This window comes from Panthera onca, chromosome B3 (assembly GCF_046562875.1).
Source record: "Panthera onca isolate mPanOnc1 chromosome B3, mPanOnc1 haplotype 2, whole genome shotgun sequence".
Classification (NCBI taxonomy): Eukaryota; Metazoa; Chordata; class Mammalia; order Carnivora; family Felidae; genus Panthera; species Panthera onca.
In genome coordinates, this window is record NC_138344.1 from 37,098,183 (window position 1) to 37,118,148 (window position 19,966).

Genomic DNA, 19,966 nt, shown 5'->3' on the forward strand with positions numbered 1-19,966 from the left:
AGATTGGGGTCAGAGCTGGCACATACATAGATCAATCTGTAGGAGGAAGATCAGACTCACCAAAATTAAATCTGGGATCCAGTCTGAGCATTGTCATTGGCTGACCCTGGGGATGCTACTTCGGCTCAGGACACTGGCTTTCTCTGCTGCGAAACAGGGACACTGCCAACTCTGCTCATGACCTGGTGAGGAGCAAATGAGAGAAGAAAAGCTATAAAGCCAACCTGCCCTTTAGTGGGGCTGCAGTGGGCGCCAGGGTGTGGCCTGTGGGCTGCTGGCGCCCAGGATGGGGCTGATGGAAAGTGACCCCGGGGCAGGCACCAGTCACAGCCAGGATAGGACATGGGCTCTGATCAAAACGAGAAGGAATAAAAACTCGGCAAGTCTCCCAGCAGAAAAGACAGGAAGGAAAATGGAACTGAAACAGGCACAGCTGGGACCCCTCAGGTCACACAGGACACATCAGGTCCAGGGGCAGACTGCAGTAAAGAAGCAACCCACCAGTGCCAGGTTCTAGGACAAGTGCTGCACGTGCACTACTCCACTTAATGATCACACCCCACGATGCAGTAGATGCAACAGGATTCTCCTTGTTGCAGATGAGTAAACTGAGGCTGGGAGCGGTTGAAGAATTCACCCAAGTGTCACGGCAAGTTAGGAACAGTACCGGGATCGAAACCCAGGCCATCTGCTCGCAGACTGTTCTTGGGATCTGCCCTTTGTTCTTTCTTCTCACAGGGACGCCGTGAGACTTCCTCGGACTCGCAAGTCAGTCTGCCAATGTCCCAGATCTGGCCTGAGCTCCAGATCCACAGGACCAACAGCCTTCCCGACCCACCTCAGGCATGCGTCCAAGGAAGAAGTCTCACTTACCCTAAACCTGCTCCAACCCACTTCCCAGAGGGCATCTCCACCATCCACCCAGCTGCAGAACCTGGCCAGAGCCTGGACTCTTCTTTCTTCACCCCTGACATCCAAGTCACACGCATGGTACCCTCCATACAACTGAGGTTGTCAAATCTCTCCTTGCCACGGTGGCTCCTACCAGAGCAGTCCCCTCACTAGAACACGGGCACACCACATACTCCCCGTGGCGGTCTCCAGTCCTGCCTCCTCTCATCCGCCTAACACTACAATGCAAATATAATGGGGCCACTTCCTAGGCTGTCCTTCCCAGGACAAAGGCCCTCTTCATCTGCGCCCTTCCCCAGGCCAGCTCCTCTTGCTCTGCTGCTCTCACTGAACCTCCTTCTGTTCTCCAAACACCAGCTTCTCTCTGGATGCTGAGCCTCCTGGCTGGCGGATCCCTCTGCCTCAGACACTTCCACACTCACTGTGTTCCCTCCATCCCTGCTCAGACTTCACTGTCAGCTCGGAAGTCCAAAGTCGCCAGATGCCTGGTCTGACCCCACCCTTCCAAGTCTCTGAGGCCACAACACTGAGTACTTTCCCCACCACACCATTTACCAACGCTCCCTTCAGCCACCATATGTAAGCCTTACTAGAGCAAGGTTTGTGCGTTCTGGCCCCACGGTGCCCTGCTCACAGCGGGGAGTTAATAGACGTTTGAGTGGGAGAGAGGGCAAGCGACTTTTCCAAAGCCACAAAGTCTAAGAGAGTGACAAATCCAGAATTGGAATCTGCACCAACTCATCCGACCCCACCCCAAGTTGGAAACAATTAGCTACTCCTCTCCGTATTACCCTCTTATCCCGCCCATTATTTAATTCTTAGCGTCACGGACCACAGAAGTGACATTTTATAAAGCGACATCTTCCATTTGAAAGATGGGCGCGCAGCGCAGTTGGGGAGGACATCCCTCCGTCCCCCGCCGTCCCTATCCCCAAGGACAAGGGAAATCCCGCCTGGCCTCCTCCCCCGGGGGCATCTGGATCTGGTGAGTCTTTCTCCGGCCCGACTCAGACCAGTATCCGGGCCTCGGCCAGCCTAGGCAAAGCTTCCCGCCCAGACCTCGCCGGCGTCCCCAGCAAAGCCCAGCCCCCACAGGGCCACACGCGCTGCGCGCGCAGGCCCGCACTGCACCCCGCTCTCCTCCGGGGACGCCACCTCGGTCGCGTACCTCCTACCCCCGTCCGGGCGCGCCCCGCCTCCCTGGTTCCGTCCGCCTCGCGTCCCTCCCCTCCTCCCCGCCTGCGTCGGCCCCGCCCCGGGTCCCGCCCCTCCCGCTCGCGCCCCCCGGGCTGAGCGCTCTCCCGCCGGCCCGCCACGCCCCGCCCCGCGCCGGGTGTCCGCTGTCGCCACCGCCGGGGCAGGGGACCGCTTCCCCAACTTGGAAAGCGGGGCCGCAGCGCCCGCCGCCGGCGGGGCAGCCATGGAGGCAGCGGCGCGGAGGCGGCAGCATCCGGGAGCGGCGGGCGGCGCGGGAGCGCAGCCGGGCGCGTCCTTCCTGCAGGCCAGGTGGGCGCGTGCTGGCGCGGGGAGCCGACCCCCGGGGGCGGGGTCCCCGCTGGAGGAGCCCGGGGCGGCCCGGGGGCTGCCCTCGCTGCGCCCTGGCGCCTGGGCCCCGTCTCCACTTCCCTTTCTCTTCCTGGGGGTGCCCCGGGCCCGGGCCGGCTGGAGGACAGTCGCTGCTCTGGGGAGACCTCTCCAGGGGTCCAAGAGACTCGAGGTGGGGGGCGGCGGGCCACAAGACACCTCCGCTCACCTTGCCCCCAGCTCAGCTGCCCGCCCCGGGCTCCATTTCCAAGTTCTCGGGGTCCCTACAAGCTGAATAGGACTTGGATTCTGGTATTAATCGGGAAGCTCACTCCTTATCCCAAGACTGAGAATGGAAATGCCAGGGACAGGGAAGTGTGGAAGCTTTCCTCCATGAGGGAGGGCTTTTCTCACTCTTGTGCTGCTCCCTTCTCTCTCCAAAGGGAAGAAGTTCTTTGTTTATGTAGTTGAGACCAGGAGTGGCCAAGGAAGAGGCACGGAAACCACCATTTAGTCTTTCCCTCCATTCTGCCTTCACCCTGTCCTATAGGCCAGAAACATTCCTTGCGTTGAGCAAGCCTTTATTAAGCGCCTCTGCTGTGCCCAGTGCTGTGAAGCCGGGAGGGGCTCACAGTGCGGAAGGGGCTGAGAGGTCATCGCGGAGAGCAGCGGGGAGGAAGTGGCACTTGAGCCGGGTCTCAGAGTACTCAGTAGGTGACTCAGGGACGAAAAGTTCTTCCAGCCAGGGCGAAAGCTTGAGGAAAGTCAGGTGGGCAGGGGTGCTGGAGCTTTCTGGTGTAGAGCGGCAAGAGATGTGGACTGATTGGGAAGGGCCTTTCCTGGCAGCTGGGCTGGGGTGAAAGCCTAGACTTCCCAATTTAAGGAAATTTAAGGCGATGTTCACTCTGTGGCAACTCTGTGCCTACTTAAATGTTGGGCCCTGTGTGCCTCACTTGCCTCACCCTAGTTCCTGCCCTAAATGGCAGGTTAAGAATGCAGCCTTTATTCTGTAAGCACAGGGGAGCCATAGAAAGTTTTTGAGCACTAGTATGCTCAGAGTCAATTTTAGGAAGTTTGTGGTATGATTAGGGATGAGGGAAGAAATCTGAGGGACTTGGCTGAGGGCAGCCCTTTCTCCTGCTACTGAGGGACATCTCTGTTCTGGATCTCCTTCCACGTTGGGGGTCTTTGACTGCCCTGAACTGTGGAAGTCCAATCAGAACAATGTGTGGGTATCAGATACGATCACCACTTTATCTTATGTGCGGGGCTTCCATATGCAGTATCTTTCTCAGTGGCAAGACCCAGGGTCTACACCTAAGGCTTCTGCTCCTACTATTCCACTTTGGCTGCTGAGGGGTAATGTTCCCCTTCATTCCTGATGAGCTCACTACCAGCAGGGTGTTCCCTGAGGATGGCATGAGGGCTGACTCACTTCCAGGGTATCTCTGCCACCATCTTTGGGTACCTCTAGGATCATTTTCAGTATCATTGTTGTTTAAGACAGTAGGTACCATCATCCTGTCCAATTCCTAAGATGCTTGGATTTCCTCTGCTGCATCCATGCTTTGCTTGCATACCTCTAATGACACGGTGCTCACTACCTTTCAAGGTAGCCCATTCAAGCTTCCACCTGTTCTGTTGAGAGTTTTTGTATCACAATCAACATAATAATGCCTATCATTAAATAGCACTGGAGGACTTAGAGTAAAAAATCAATGGTTCTGTGTTCCACCTTTCCCTTGCACCAGAGACAACCTTCTTTTAGCTCTTTGTACTAGAATTAAATTCATATTTTTAAATTATATTAACAAATACTATGTAACACTTTCCACAGACCAGGTCCTGCTCTAAAGTTTTGAACATAATAATTCCACCACAACTCTCAAGATAGGATCTACTATTTTTTACAGGTGAGAACATTGAGACCCAAGAGAGATTAAGTAACTTGCTCAAAATCTGTTTAATGGCAAAGCTGGGATATGAACCTAGGTGCTCTCTAAAGTCTATATTCATTTTTGTTTAATGTTTTATTTATTTTTGAGAGAGAGAGAGAGTGTGTGTGTGTAAGTGGGCGGGGAGGGGGGAGTTGCAGAGAGAGAAGACAAGCACTGAATTCCGAAGCAGGCTCCAGACTCTGCATTGTCAGCACAGAGACTGATGCAGGGCTCCAACTCATGAACTGTGAGATCATTATCTGAGCCGAAGTCAGATGCTTAACCGACTGAGCCATCCAGTCTAAAGTCTATATTCTTAAAAGCTATGCTCAACTGCCATTTCTTGGTTTATCAATTGTAGCTTCTAAGATAATGTTTCCCGATTTCCTGTTATGATTTGGCTCACTTACACCTCCCCCATATTCACAAGATGGTTCTTTTTATCTATTCTTAGTTTTGTTGTTGTTGGTTTTTTTTTTATCTATTCTTAGTTTTTAAACTATTTTTAGTTTTTCTCTTTGTTACCCTTGTTAGCCTCAGGGAACATGCATACACTATTATTTCTTTTTTGGGCAACTGTAGGCAGTATCTCTTGCTTCCTTTTTCAAAGGTGAATATTAGTCCTCTACCCTAATGTTTAGCTTTTCTTACCCTTTCCCCAGCTCCTTTCCTCTATAGATTTACTTTCATGTTCTCGAGGTTAATGGTATTTACCTACTGTTTTTCAGTCATAATTGTGTTCATGTTTTGTGTGTGGATGGATTCTAAATTCTGAAAAAAATCAGTATACAATATTTTTATTAGTTAAGCCATGTACATTATTCCCTACAAAGCCAAGGAATATTTAACAGTACCATATGCTTTCTTATATTGCTTTTGTTTTTCCTGGGGTTTCTAATTGCCTTTCTTTTTTCCCCCTCTTATACTTGCCTTCATTTTCTCATTTTTCATTTGAACTTTCCCTCATGTCAGGTACTTTACCATTCTTTATGGTAAATCAGTCCCTCTATAGTTCCCATTTATGGGTCCTTGGCTGAGTCCTTCCTTTTCTGCCAGGGAGTCCTACAGATGCTGACTGCTTTTAATATTTCAACTGTATATTATGTGTTTCCCAACTGTCATGGTATCAGTTCCCCCATATGGTAGACTTATAAAGCTGTGGAGGAGAGAAAAGGCCATCCTTGTCTTGGGTTACCTGCCATTGTGCTTTTACTAGTGTTCTCAGCAGCAGCTTCTGATGACTGAGATGTAGAGCTGGAACAGGCCAGGGGCTCAGTTTGTGAAGTCTGTGTAGTCAGGAACTTGGGACAGGCCTGAGGTTGCTCATCCCCAGGACAAGGACTGGGGAAGAGGATGGCCTTCATTCTCCATGATCTTCCTCCTGTGGTCAGAGTCCCAACAGAAAAAAACCATCAGATGCTGACCAATCTTGATTCCCAAGTTGAGTGCCCTATGTCTGCTCTTTTTTTTCCTGTCCCGCTAAGCCAGCTGGACTAATGACAGGGATTCCCATTAACTGAGGTGCCCCCTTAGGTAGAGGAGGAAATAATTACTGAGCCCCTAGTATCTGTTAGGTATCCACAGCTTACAGAGACCCATACCCAAGTGCTTCCCCAGGCTTTCAAAATACCTTTCTTCTCTGTACCAAACATCTTACTCTTTGCCCAGTTTGGAAGTTACCAGAATAAAACACTGAGGGCTGTTATCCTCTTTCTTCCAGCAAGTTCTTCAGACCTGGAGTTTCCCACCATCTGCTTTTTCAGGCCTTGACTGATAGTCACTAAGGGGAAGGGCAGGTGGGGACCTCTAAGCCAGTCCTTCATCTCAGACCCATCTCAGATGAATCCTCACAGTTTCTGAGTATCTGCTCAGTCTAAAGCCCCTCCAGTCCCTCCCTTCTCTTCCTCTTCACCAATAAGCCAGGCATTCATCTCCATGCAGTGCCTTTCTCACTTCCACCTCCAGGCCTTTGATCTCGCCCTCCTATTGCTTTTCTGCCTACTTAAATCCACCCATCCATGCTTCCTGGCTCTCTTCCTTCATGCCAGCTTTGCATACTGCTCCAGGCCTTACTGAGCCTTCTCTGTCTTGACCTCCTCATATGTCACATAGTTTATTATAATAGAAACAGGATAGCAAACTATTTAGAGCACAGATCTTGAATTCATATAGACACAGATTTGAATTTATGCTGTTCAGGACTCATGGGTTACAAGTGACATAAAGCCAGGGTGAATGGCAGCACCCTTAGCAAAAAGGAATGTATTGGCTCATGTGGCCAAACCTTTAGCTTGGGGTTGCCTAGAACTCTCAGGGCTTTTCCTCTTCTTTTTCCCCTGGTCCTCTCTGCAGGGTTGCTTCATTCTCACCTGGCTGTTCTTTAAGGCTCGCCCCTTAGTCACACATGGCCCTGGATTTGCATCCTTAGCATCCCAGTGCCAGAAAGGGAGGGACTCTTTCCACCAGCTCTAATTAGAAACATCCCACCGGGCTGGCTTAGGTGACTGGCCCTCCCTGTGACTAAGGAAACCTCATCTCTTACTAGAAGCAGCTTGGAGTGGGAAATAGGCCGACAAAAGGAATAGTTGCTGTAGCTCCATACCACACGGGTGATCTTGGGTAAGCACTTAAGCCCTGTAACACACGAGGGGAACAACCTCCTGGTATTGCTGTGAGGATTCAGTGAGATGGTGTAGGTGAAGCTCCTAACACAGCACACACTCAGCACTCAGTAAGTGGTGGGGCACTCAGTAGAAGAGAGGGGAAGGCTTAGTTGACCCAAGAAAGGCCCACCCCACCTCTTACCTGCTACCAGAGGATGATGAGATCTCCCAGAGCTTGGCCCTCTGCCTCTGGGTTACTCTACCAGCCCACTGTGGACCATTGTTAGAATTGCCCGAAAGGGATCTCAGAAAGTTATGGACGCCATAGTAGCACTGAGAAGAGGAAAAAACCTTCACGATGCCTCTAAGCTAATGTTTGCCAGTAAAAACAATGAGTAACTGGTAATCAAGATTGTTTAAAATCAACCAGTGATCACTAAGCATCAACCAGGAACTGAGCCAAGAACGCTGGGTAACATGGACCATTCACACAGCTTCTGTTCTCGGCACAAATAGAGCAATAAAACTCACACTTCACTCATTGTAAGAAGTAGCAGACTGTTTGTCACTGGAGGTGTGCAAGTAGTCTCAGGGAGGATTTGGACGCTGATGGGGTGGTGGGTGAGTTGAAGAGAACCTTAAAACCCATCCATCTTCTTAAGGGTGTACATAAGAACAAAGCTCCAGACCCATGAGGTCATGGCTAGACAGGGAGTTAGTGATGAAGCACTCCCTGTACTGGAGCTGGTGGGGCTTTGGGAAAAGACTTATTAAGGAAGCCTTCCTGGAGGAAGTGGCATAGGCACTGGCCCTTGAACTTCAGCTCATCTGTGAAAAACAGATGGCTAACGACTTTGCAGGAGGGACGGGCATCGAAAGATATGTTGTCAGATGGTGTTCTACTTCTTGCCATGTCTCTTGCATCAGCTTGTCTCCGCTGGCTGCTCTTGCTGTGGATTAGTGAGACAGGGTACACCAGCAGCCCTAGTCTCACCTCCTCCAGGTTCAAGAAGGAGGGAAAGAGACTGTTGATCTGAATCTATGGTCTAGGAGGCTGATCTCCCTGAAGGGCTGTGATTGGTCCAGCTCAGGTCACATGCCCATCTGGTGGCCCAATCATTGTGAACATGATGATGGCATAGAGGTTAAAAATACAAGCTCTGGAGCCTAGTCATTTAGGCTCCAATATTTGGCTGTGTAACTTTGGGCAAGTTACTTAACATCTTACACCTCAGTTTTTCCACTTGTAAAATGGGGATAATATTCCAACCTCAAAGGGTTTCTGTGAGGAGTAAAAGCGTTGAATGAGATAATGCATGCAAACAGCCATGATGTGCCTGGAATATCGTAAGTGTTCAATAAAGGTTCGCTGTTGTCATCCATCATCATGATTCACATTTTCCAGCTACATTTGCATCTTTGCCCCATTAGATGTCCCCATCATGCTATAGGTGAGAATGCCCAATGGTTATTATACCTGTTTGGCAGTTTCCTTACTGAATCACAGAGAAGCTAAGCTTCCAGGACAGCTGGAATCCATTCCCAGGACACGTCCCCCTTGGCCTCGGAGCCAGTATTTCCCGCAAAACTCATTTTCTAGAAATTAATCCTCTTGCCCTCAAATCCCCATACCTTTCTGTGGCTCATCTCAGGGGGAAGATTCCCATGGGAGGAGAGAAGAGCTGACCCCTCTTGTCTGGTTCCTTCCCAGGCACAGCTCCGTCAAGGCTGATGAAGCTGCCGGCACAGCTCCCTTCCACTTTGACCTCTGGTTCTACTTCACCCTGCAGAACTGGGTTCTGGACTTTGGCCGCCCCATTGCCATGGTGAGTGTGAAGCTATGGACAGAGCCCCTACCAGCAGCGAGAACACAGTGTGACGTGAATTAGCTGAGTGACCTTAGACAAGGCACTTCCCCTACCAGTAAACTGCAAGAACAGGCCTGGATGCTTTCATGTGCTTTAGCTCATGACTGTGCCAACAAGTGGGGATCTGGGGCCTGAATAGTCATATTGTCTCCTCTCATAGGGGAACTGGTGGCCCTAAACAGTGATACCGTGCCCTTCTTCCATCCCACCATCCCATACCCAGGTTTAACCAAATCACCAAGCCATACAACAGGGTATGGGAAAGAAAACAGAGCATCCCCACAGCCTTGGTATATTATTTTTCTGGAGGTAAAGAGTATAGGTTGATTTTGCATGGCTCTGAGCCTCGGGTAATTTTTAGTGCTATCTTGTGAAACCATCCCCTTCCCTCCAAGGCTAGTTCATGCATCAGTGTACAAGGGTGGTCTGTACAGAGATCAATACTGGAAGAGTATTGAAACTCCTGGCTTGTCATAAGTAGGTAGGCAGGTAGGTAGGTAAGTAGGTAGGTAGATTGATAGATAACAGAATGTGAAAAATTGAGTGATGTACCACCTTGCATCAAATTGTTCATTTTTGCATGTGGGTGGTAACAATAACAACATCCAATGCTGAAACTGACACCTTGCACATGCTAGTGATAATGCAAATTAGCAAAGCCCCTTTGAGTTTTTATTTATTTATTTTTTTAGTGATATCTACACCTACCATGGGGCTCGAACCCACGACCGGGGGATCAAGAGTCACACGCTCCTCCAACTGAGTCAGCCAGGCGACCTATAGCAAAGCCCTTTTGGAAAGCAGTTTGTCAAGATGATAACTAGGCACCTAAAGAATAGTGCCTAGTTGGGGCGCCTGGGTGGCTCAGTCGGTTAAGTGTCTGACTTTGGCTCAGGTCACGATTTCATGGTCCGTGAGTTCGAGCCCCGCGTCAGGCTCTGTGCTGACAGCTCATAGCCTGAAGCCTGCTTCGGATTCTGTGTCTCTCTCTCTCTCTGTTCCTCCCCTGTTCATGCTCTGTATCTCTCTGTCTCAAAAACAAATACACATTTTAAGAAAGAAAGAAAGAAAGAAAGAAAGAAAGAAAGAAAGAAAAGAAAGAGTCTAACATATGCACTTTTGTTGAATTAATAATAATAACAACATTAAGGTAGAAATAGTGGTTAACATACATTGAGTGCTTACTCTGTTCTAAACCTGTTAAGTGTTTAAACTCATTTGATCCTCAACTCAACACTCTTATTAATCTTGATTTCATAGATGGGAAGACTCAAGGGTAGAGAGGGCCACCCACGTAGCAAGAAGAAGAGCCAGCATCTGCGTGCCGGCACTCTGGCCCCAGAGCCTACCCCCTTCCTGTCTTGTGTATATCCAGGACCCTAATGTGTCCTTCCCTCCTGACCCAGTAAGACCCCTTCCAAGAATCTGCCCTGAAGACATAATCAGCAGGAAGACAAGAGCCTCTATACCCAATGGTGTTCCCTGTAGTGTTGCTTACCTTGAACGTGACTTCAGTGTCCAGCATAGGGACTGGGTAAATCAACTTTTTGTATCCAGTACAGAGAACATTATCTGGCCTTTAAACAGGAATCATAGATACTATAGAGCAACCTGGGACGTTGAAGGAGCATAAAGGTATAGAAGTGATAGGCATCCTGCCTGACTGCAAGTCAGTGACAGTCTTAACATCTTGTACACATGGGATCAGAGGCTTGAAGGGGATTAAGAAAAGCTGTTCTGGCAGCACTGTTGGAGCGGATTTATGGTGGATGCTGTTTCTCCTTTGGGCAGACTCTCCATAGGGTGTACATGTTGTTTTGAAGTGTGGGAGAAAGAAAAGAGACTGAGTCGGCGTTCGCGATCAGGTTTGTAGGTGACCTTAGGCAAGTCAGTGTCTACTGGGCTTTGGTTCTCTCATTCATAAGAATGCTGGTTGGCCTGGCTGCTCTGATCCCCCTTCTGGAAAGAAGGCCCCATATATTGGGGACCAAAGGAACTGCCATGGGGGAGGGAGAAATGAGGCCAGGAGCAGGCTCATGGCTCCCTCACTCATTAGGACCCAGCCACAACAGGCCGTGGGGGTCTCCTGCAGGGCAAATCACTTCCCCACCCTGCCCAGCAACCTAAGTGGGCTTGTTAGGAGAGTAGACATTTGAAAAGCTTGTATATACACTGGAGCTTCTGCAATGTAGGCATAGCAGTCCCAAATTTGTAATCGCAAAAAACAAAGTCTTACAAGTTATAAAAGTAGTATGTAACAAGTCAACTAATACCCAGGCGTATGAAGAAGTGTTGGAGTCTCCCTTTCCAGTCCCACCCCTGGAGGTTTGAGACACAGCAACCCCACTCCTTTCTCTGCTCATGCAAACGTATATACACTCTTTTCCCCTTTCTAACCCAAATGGGATTTTCCTTTACACCTTATTCTACAGCTTGCTTGCTTTACTTTAGAACATATCATGGCTGTCTTTCCATGTCAGTATGTATAAGGTATCATTTCTGATAGTGGCTCCTTCACCATGGTATATATCTTTTCTTAAGAAACGGAAGTATAGGGGTGCCTGAGTAACTCAGTTGGTTAAGCGTCTGACTTCTGCTCAGGTCAGGTCATGATCTCGCGGTTCGCGAGTTCAAGCCCCACATTGGGCTCTTCACTCTTAGCGCAGAGCCGGCTTCGAGTCCTCTGTCTCCTCTCTCTCTCCCTCTGTCTCTGCCCCTCCCCCCTTCTCTCTCTCAAATATAAAATATTAAAAAAAAGAAACTGAAGTACAGTTGACATACAAGTTTATGTCACATCAAGTGCATGACATAGTGATTCGACAATTCTATATGTTATGCTGTGCTCACCACACTGAGTGTAGTCACCATACCACATTATTACAATATCAGTGACTACATTCCTTATGCTGTACTTTTCATCCCCATGACTTACTCATTTTATAACTGGAAGTTTGTGCCTCCTAATCCCCTCCACCTATTTTGCTCATCCCCCGACATCCTCCCCTCTGGCAGTCACCCATTTGTTCTCTGTATTTATGATCCGTTTTCTCTTTGTTGGTTGGTTGTTTTTTTAGATTCCACATATAAGTGAAAGCACATGGCATTTATCTTTCTCTGACTTACTTCACTTAGCATAGTACCCTCTAGGTCCATCCATGTTGCAAATGGGAAGATTCTTTTTATGGCTGAGTAATGTGTTGGTGGTGAAAACCTAACCCTCCTACAGTGTTGGTGGGAATGCAAATTGGTGCAGCCACTGTGGAAAACAGTATGGAGGTCCCTCAGAAAATTAAAAATAGAAATACCAAATGACCCAGTAATCCCATTACTGGGTATTTACCCAAAGAAAACGAAAACACCAGTTCAAAAAGATACATGCACCCCTGTGTGCATGGCAGCATTATTTCCAATAGCCAAGTTATGGAAGCAGCCCAAGTGTCCATCAGTAAATGAATAAAGAAGTAAGTGGATAAGGAAGATGGGGTACATGTATCCAACGTCTATATCTTGATATAGATTAAGATCTAGAGATACACACTGAATAAGAGAGAAAGAGAGGAAAAGAGAGACCTGTATCCTGGGGTTTTTTTATATGTGCAGGTTAGTTTTCACCAACATGGCATTTCTGAATTGAGAGATAAACATTTAAATTTTTGACTGAAATGCGTGGTCATTGCCTGTATTCTCAATCAACAGACACTGGAAGTACAGTTTGGGGGGTCGTCACATGTATTGACCTCGCCCAGGGACTTTCACATGGACCCTGACAAGGCCAGGCTTCACAGGGGTAGACCAGTAGGACAGAGGGCATGGCAGGCCGAGAAACTGGTCCTGGCCTGCCTCCTGTCTCAGGGAACAGAGGGAAGAAAGAACTGAAGTTTCTTTTTCGTGGTAGAACTCACATATTTTCTCCTTTGTTTCCTAATTATACTTCTGACCTGATCTGGAAGCAGTGTCTGCAGTCCATCTGCTCAGGGCCCAGAACATGGGGCCTAGTGGTCAGGAGATCTTTTCGTCAGCATAGCACCTGGAGTGCCAGACCCCTAAGGGCCCAAGTGGACCACCTGGGTCACATCTCTCGTGTTGCAGGTGGGGAAACCAAGGCCCAGAGAGCAGAAGGACTTGCCCGGGGTCACCCAGAAAGTGTGTGGCACCACTAAGTCCCAAGGTAGCCTCCAACTCCCAGACCAGCCCCCAGGGACATTTATTTAGTACCCACCGGGAGAGGGGCCCAGGGTCAGGCCCTGGATTTGCATCTGCTTGTGCGTCCAGGAACAAATCCATTTATCTTCTCTGGGAGTCAGTTTCTCTGTCTGGGTCCCCCAGGGCTGCCAAGAGGATCCCCAGAGATCACAGAAAGAGTTAGATGTGTGTGGAGGAGGAGAGGGTTGACTCCCTGAGGGCTCATGGGACTCTGCCTGGGTGAACACCATCCCTCCCCTTGCTCCCCAGCTGGTGTTCCCTCTCGAATGGTTTCCGCTCAACAAGCCCAGCGTGGGGGACTACTTCCACATGGCCTACAACATCATCACGCCCTTCCTTCTGCTCAAGGTACAGTCCTCCGTTCCCTGCCCTCCCTTCCCACCCTCATTTCTTCCTCCCCTAGCAGGAAGCTGGTACCACGCCCTAGGAGTCATGGAAGCTGGAGGAAGCAGGCCTACCCTGCCTGAGTCGGGGGGATGAAGGCTGGGATGGAGGGATGGAGCAGGCCTCCCCCAGGAGGGGTGTTGGATTTGGGCTTCCTTCTCGTGCGTCAGGGGATGACGTGGGAGCAGTGGTCAGGCAAAAGGCCCTGAAGACAGGGCCATGCTTGGGAAACCAAATACATTTGGGGAGACTGAGGCAGAAGGAGTGACTGAGGTGGTTGCCTGGGGAGAAGTCAAGGACAGTTGGGCAGGCAGGTAGGGTCCAGGTGGCAGGAACGGCCGCAGTGAAGGTGACCTATACTCTAGCCTGGAGATCCCTGACTTTGAGAAGTCACTGGGAGCACAGAGCTAGCTTTGAACATCCAAATAAAGGGTCTTAAAACAATTATTGCTGTCTACTGTGCCCATCATTATGTTTCTAGAAAGACATTTCTAATCTCCAAAAGTATGAAGGGTATAATCTCAGAATTCAGAGGAGTCTAAAAGGTAAATAATTTAGTTTCAAGGTATCCCCCCCCCCAAAAAAAAAAAACCTGATATTTTCTTTGTGTTTACCATGGACCAGTGGCTCAGAAATCAGAGGGTCATGCCATCGAACCAGCCCAGCCACCCAGGGGCACACCTGGGACCCGGCAGAGGGCCAGGTCTGGGGCCTGGATGCCTGTGTTGAAGGCCTAGCTGTTGCCTCTACACACGGTTGGTGTGTGACCTTGGGCACTGAGCTAGCCCCTCTGAGTCTGTTTCCTCTCTGGGAGAAGGGGGTGCTGTTTCCCAGGTCATGCTGGGTCCACAGGGATCATATGAGACTCTGGAGGCCTGGTTGGCCTGCTAAAGTCAATTTCTGAGTGACTCTTCAAATGGCGCATCTATCCCGCCCCAGGCGTGAGGGAGGGACTAGAGGGGCGTTTCCTATTGTGGTAGAGGCTGAGCCAGGCCTCCCTCCGACTTCAGCTCATCGAGCGGTCCCCCCGCACCCTGCCACGCTCCATGATCTACGTCAGCATCATCACCTTCGTCATGGGGGCCAGCATCCACCTGGTGGGCGACTCCGTGAACCACCGCTTGCTCTTCAGTGGCTACCAGCACCACCTGTCTGTCCGTGAGAATCCCATCATCAAGAACCTCAAGCCGGAGACACTGGTGAGGCCGCCTCCCCCAGTACTCGTAAAGCCCTGTGGGCACAGTCTGTCCTGGAGGCCAAAGAGATCGCCCCACCCATCACTGTGCCTGGCCTGCTAAAGGCATTCTGCTGGGTGAGGGCGCTGGACCCACCAAGCTAGGATGCTGGTGACACTTCAGGAAGTGGCACATTGACTGGCTCCCACCTGGGCCCCCTGGAGTAGAGGGCTGCTGGGGGGAGGCCTGAGGAAGGGTGGGCTGCGTGGGCCCCAGCACCTTTCCTGAAGCACCTGCCGTGCCCTGCTGCCCTCAGATCGATTCCTTTGAGCTGCTCTACTACTACGACGAGTACCTGGGCCACTCCATGTGGTAAGTGATGGGGCTGTCTCAGCCAGGAGGGCAGCAACAGCCCCACTGTCTCCCCAGGGACCCTGGGCCCGGCCCCGCCCTGCTCTGCCGGGGGCCTCGGGGACACTGGACTAGCCTCTGGATGTGAGGCGGAGCCACTGGAAAGGCCTACCCTTCCCACGCTGGCGCGGGGCTCTGGGCCCTCCCCGCCCCAGTGCGGCAGTGCTCGCGGCGGCCACTAGAGGGCAGCGAGCGGCTGTCCCTCCCGGGCCCTGCCGGGGCCTGGGGGGAGGGGCGCGGCGCGGACCGACTCTCGCCCCCTCGCCGTGCTGGGGTGCGGGGGGAGGGCACCGAGGGGGACCCCTACCGTGTCAGGACGTGATCTTTGGGAATGGAGATCGGAACGAAGCCGAGGAGGGCCGGCTGGACCTGATGGGGGAGGGGCTGCCAGTGCCCTGCTCCTCGAACTCCCGGGAGGGCCCCCTTCACCCCACAGGCGGCGGAAACCTCCCAGATGTGCGCGGCTGCGGGAGAGTCAGGTTCCCCCATCCCCCATCCCCCCCTCGGAGTCAGCCGTCAGTTCTCCCTTGCCTTACACGAGGAGCCGGGCCAGGGGAGGGGTTCGATGGGGAGGGGGGGGGGGCGGCCAGCAAGCCTGGGACCCGGTGGCCTCCCTCCTGAGTGCGGTGGCTGGCTCCTGTCACACCGGGCCTACACTCGAGTTTCCAGGGCCCGTTTAGAACAGGCTGGACTCAACAGCCAAGAGAACCAAGTTGTCCTCTTCTAAAACGGGCACCGGCCTCCCTGTTGCAGGTATATCCCTTTCTTCCTCATCCTCTTCATATACTTCAGTGGTTGTTTCACTCCCACCAAAGCCGAGAGTTCAGCGCCGGGGGTGGCCCTGCTCCTGGTGATGCCCAGTGGCCTGTACTATTGGTGAGTGGACCTGGGGAAGGGGCGGGGGCGCTCAGTGAGCCAGGTAGTAAAAATGTGCTCTTGACCACGGTCCTGCTCCATGACTTTCCTTGGGTTCCTGCTTCCTCCCCTGTGTAGTGGGGACTGTGACTGTGCTTTGTGGTCCCCTCTCTGTTACCAGGAAGCCAGGCCCAAGTATGGTCTCTCTGGCCTCATGCCCCTCTGCCCTACCTCCCAGAACTCCAGTGCCACCGCGGTCCCAATAGACTCCACCTCGAACACCAAGCCCATAGAGCCCTGTGGGCCTCAGTTTCCTCCTCTGTGAAATGGGGACAATACCTGCCTGTCTCCCTCTCACAGGATGGTGAGGATCTAGAAGGAGGGAAAGGGACTTCACAAACTATAAAGCACTATGAAGGGGACAAGGACAGATAAAGGGGGGAAGTCCATGGCCTCCGGAGCTTCTTGTCTGGTTTCTTTGTGCCTTCCGGCGCTCTCATCCCATTTCAGAGAGTAGACTCAGGCCTCAGCCAGGCTCTTCCCTTTCCTCTCAATTCTGACCCGAGGATAGGCTCCACCCGAGGATCATGGGTGTCTTAGGAAGGACTGGACCCTTCTCTGATGGGAAGCTTGCCTCAGAATGAAAAAAGCCACTTTTCCCTAGGGCCAGCTCCAAGCCACTTGCAGGGTCTGTCCCCGCCTCACCAAGAGGGTGCCCCCTAAGGACAGGCTTAAAAAGAAATGGGTGGCAACCACAGCAAGAGGGAGAGCGGTTCGGCTCGGGGAGGACTTCCTGCCCAGTCCTCACCCACTGCTGTGTTAGTGCAGAGACGGCCGCATAGGAGCAGCAGCATGCTTTCTCAAGTAAGAGGTGTGCACAGCTCTCGTCAGGTCTCTTACCTCTTGGGAGACGGGGCCATTTATGTCCCCGTTCCAGGTAAGAAAACAGAAGCCCCAGGATATCATGTAAATCCCCCCAAGGCCACACAGCCACAAAGTTGCAGAGCTGTGTAATTCCTTGAGCCGAATGGGTCAGCATTGTGGTTCTTTCTCGAGGCAGGGGATCGGAGGCGACAGCCTCTCAGATGCCCCGGCCGTGTGCTAGGCACTGCCTTAGGAGCTGCAGAGAACCCCGGGAGGTCTGAGACTGTCCCAGCCCCTGAGGAGACAGTGAGGACAACGCCTGTAAATTACAACTGCATTCCCAAACTCAAATGCCTCTAGGAACCAAGCTGGTGACAGAAATGCATCAAGCAGCATCAAGTGAGGCAATAGTGAGCGGTGGGGACTGTGGCAAACTGCAGAACCGTGCACTCTCCAAAGGGCACAGCTGCTTTATCCTCTGATTGGTTGTTGTCATGCGGGAATATAGGCCTAATGTGACCAAAGAAACCAGAAACCCACATTTGCAGCTAACCTGTTATTTAAACGTTGGTAACGAACTCAACATTTAAAACAAATATGCTGTCCGTGGGCTGGGCTCAGGGTAGCGTGGTTCCCTGGGCCTCTCGTGAGATGAGCCACCCTGACTGAGCGGGAGGGCAGCCTGGTATGAGGGTCCAGGGAGGGCTGCCAGGCAGGACAGAGCTGTCATGCCGCCCGCCTCCCCTCACCCCCTGGCCCCTTCAGGTACCTGGTCACCGAGGGCCAGATCTTCCTCCTCTTCATCTTCACCTTCTTCGCCATGCTGGCCCTTGTCCTGCACCAGAAGCGGAAGCGCCTCTTCCTGGACAGCAACGGCCTCTTCCTCTTCTACTCCTTTGCGCTCACCCTCCTGCTTGTGGCACTGTGGGTCGCCTGGCTGTGGAATGACCCTGTACTCAGGAAGAAGTACCCGGGTGTCATCTACGTCCCTGAGCCCTGGGCCTTCTACACCCTCCACGTCAGCAGCCGACACTGAGTCCCTGGCACCAGCCGCTGGAGCTCTGCCTGGCGGGAGACGGGCCACAGAGAGTGTCTGAGTGTGGTGGGCGGGTGCTTGCGTGCATGCACACACGTGTGTCCATCCATGTGTGCAATCGTGACAACACTGGTGGGGGTAGGCGTCTTGCACACGGACGGGTGTGTGTGTGTGTGTGTGCGTGTGCAGAGTGCATCATTGTAATACTCGACCGTTTGGATCAAGTTTCTCTGTGGCTTCGATCTTTTCAGGATGGGATGTCGTCTTAGGCAGTGTGTCCAGGCCGAGGTCTGGGCCCTGCCTTCTTGTGCACCTGACTGGACTCTTCCCGGGATGTCTTCTGGTCGCCATCCCGGAGACGCCTGGTGGGTGGGGCGGCAGCAAGGAGGGGACTGGGCACGTCACCCGCCACCTGGCTCACCCCTCAGACCCGCCCTGACCCCGAAGGCCAGATCACAAAGGTTCCGATAACTTTCTGGGTGTTGTTGAGGAAGCACATCCATTCTCTAGGCGTCGCGTGCGCTAGCTGAGAGCATGGGCCCAAAGTGCGTCAGTGGGCCGGCTGCAGGCCCCTCTTGGGGCAGCCTTGGGATGGTTGAGTCGTCCCCTTCTGTTGCTGCCCTAGGAAGGGTACGCACGCGACAGACCTCACCCAACCTCAGGTCACAGGGAGTGTTGAGCGCCCTGCCCCCTGCCCCTGGAGAGCCAGAGGCCAGCCCTCTCCCCTAACCACAGCCTGATCTTGGGGTCTCTCCAGCCATTTCCCTCTGCCAGAAGCTGTATCCCTGCCCCCTAGCAGAACTGTAGCACCCCTTCCCCTCCGCCTGACCCGGGCATTTGAACTGCAGCTGAAGGCTGAGTTCTCAAACACTTGCAGTATTCCCTGAGCCCCATTATAGGGGCAGGGGCCTTTGGGAGATGTTGGGGGGAGCTGGAGACTCTCTCCCGGAGGCCTTGTCTGAGCCTGAATCTCTTGCCTTCTGCTGGCGGGCCCGCTCCCAGAAAAGGGAGGCTTCGTTCCCAGCAGGATCTCCCCGGGGCCCACCTTCCCCCAGGCATCGGGGCCAGGTCTGCCCACACAGCTGCCGGCCCCCCAGCCCCATTTTCCAGCCAGCGCTGGCTCTGTGAGCTTGTGAGTCTCTCCCTGGGCCCTGCCTCCATTCCTGTGTTCTCAGGGAGCCCCGTGCCTCCGATTTTCCTTTCATGTTGGGGTCCCTCTGCAGCCCCCTTAGAGGTCCCCCGGTCCCTGGTCAGATGGGTGGAGAGAGGTATCAATAAAGACCAGTGTGGAGCCAAGCCTGGCTGGTGGCTGCTTCTTGCTGAATTGGGGAGGCAGGAGGGAGTCCCCTGGAGCAGGGGAGGGAGTGACTGGTCTGAGGCCTGTGTGGCTCAGAGCGGGTGCTGCCTCTGCTCATTGGCCTTCCATGCCACTCAGTGGGACCCAGTCAGTCCTAGCTCTCTTCACAGGAGTCTGGGGGCTGTGGGGGGGGGGGGGGGTGGGGAGCCAGGGTAGGGCATCTCTAGGCCTGCCTCTCAGAGATGGCACATCGAGCTTCCCAGCCATGCTGCCAGCCCGTCCCAGAGGCCGAAACAGAGAGGGTGCCCTCTGAGGGGTGGGGAAGCTGGTGTGTTGGGGGTTGGCACTGAGCCTTGGGCAAGTCACTCCCTCCGGGTCTCACACCACACAGCCACCAGGGACTGGCTGGGGCTACTGTTACCAGACAACACAGGAAGGGCCACACCGGACAGGAGATGCTCGCACCATCACAGGCCCTGCCTCCACTTACCCGGCAGCCACATTTGATTCCTTCCTCGCCTCGAGGACACCGCTCCTTCCAGCCCTGCCTCTGACCTGTTCTCCACAGCACAGCTTTGCTGGAGGTCTCGTGAGCAGGCACGGGCCTGGTTGTGTGGGGGCTGAAGCTTATACAACTTGGGGAGCCCTTGATTAAAAACAAAAAGCAAGAAAAAGTGAATAAAAAATTAGGTACGAAAGTGAATGTTTAGAATGGAAAAGAAATCACAGCAAATTATTAGAGTCTTGGAAATTTGGTGTCTCTCTTAACAGAGATCTCTTTGGGTAGTTTCCTGGAAATGTTTCCCTAGAAATACTTCTTTTTTCTTTTAAGTTTTTATTTATTTATTTTGAGAGAGAGAGAGAGAAAGAGCAGGAGAGGGAGAAGGAGAGAGAGAA

The 19,966-nt window shown here is 52.4% G+C and overlaps 1 protein-coding gene across 2 annotated transcripts; it reads left to right on the forward strand.

The window, feature by feature from the left end:
* The first annotated feature begins 1,772 nt into the window (after positions 1–1,772).
* Positions 1,773–19,068, forward strand: CLN6 (CLN6 transmembrane ER protein). 2 transcript variants are annotated; one of them, XM_078448797.2, is made up of 7 exons: positions 1,773–1,897; positions 8,688–8,802; positions 13,297–13,395; positions 14,442–14,630; positions 14,923–14,978; positions 15,771–15,893; positions 17,502–19,068. In XM_078448797.2, the coding sequence occupies exons 1-7, from the start codon at positions 1,788–1,790 to the stop codon at positions 17,770–17,772; spliced, it is 963 nt and encodes a 320-aa protein (XP_078304923.1). In that variant the 5' UTR covers positions 1,773–1,787; the 3' UTR covers positions 17,773–19,068. The 2 variants fall into 2 exon arrangements, with proteins under 2 accessions (XP_078304923.1, XP_060474172.1); XM_060618189.3 differs by lacking the exon at positions 1,773–1,897 and adding an exon at positions 2,209–2,418.
* The last annotated feature ends 898 nt before the right edge of the window (positions 19,069–19,966 follow it).

What these genes read in the sequence shown, in the direction of transcription:
- CLN6 (XM_078448797.2), top strand. Translation starts at nt 1,788, where the DNA reads ATGGGCGCGCAGCGCAGTTGGGGAGGACATCCCTCCGTCCCCCGCCGT. An exon ending in CGCCCTTCCTTCTGCTCAAG is followed by an intron (nt 13,396 to 14,441) that starts GTACAGTCCTCC and finishes CTCCGACTTCAG; the next exon opens with CTCATCGAGCGGTCCCCCCG. An exon ending in CCCAGTGGCCTGTACTATTG is followed by an intron (nt 15,894 to 17,501) that starts GTGAGTGGACCT and finishes TGGCCCCTTCAG; the next exon opens with GTACCTGGTCACCGAGGGCC.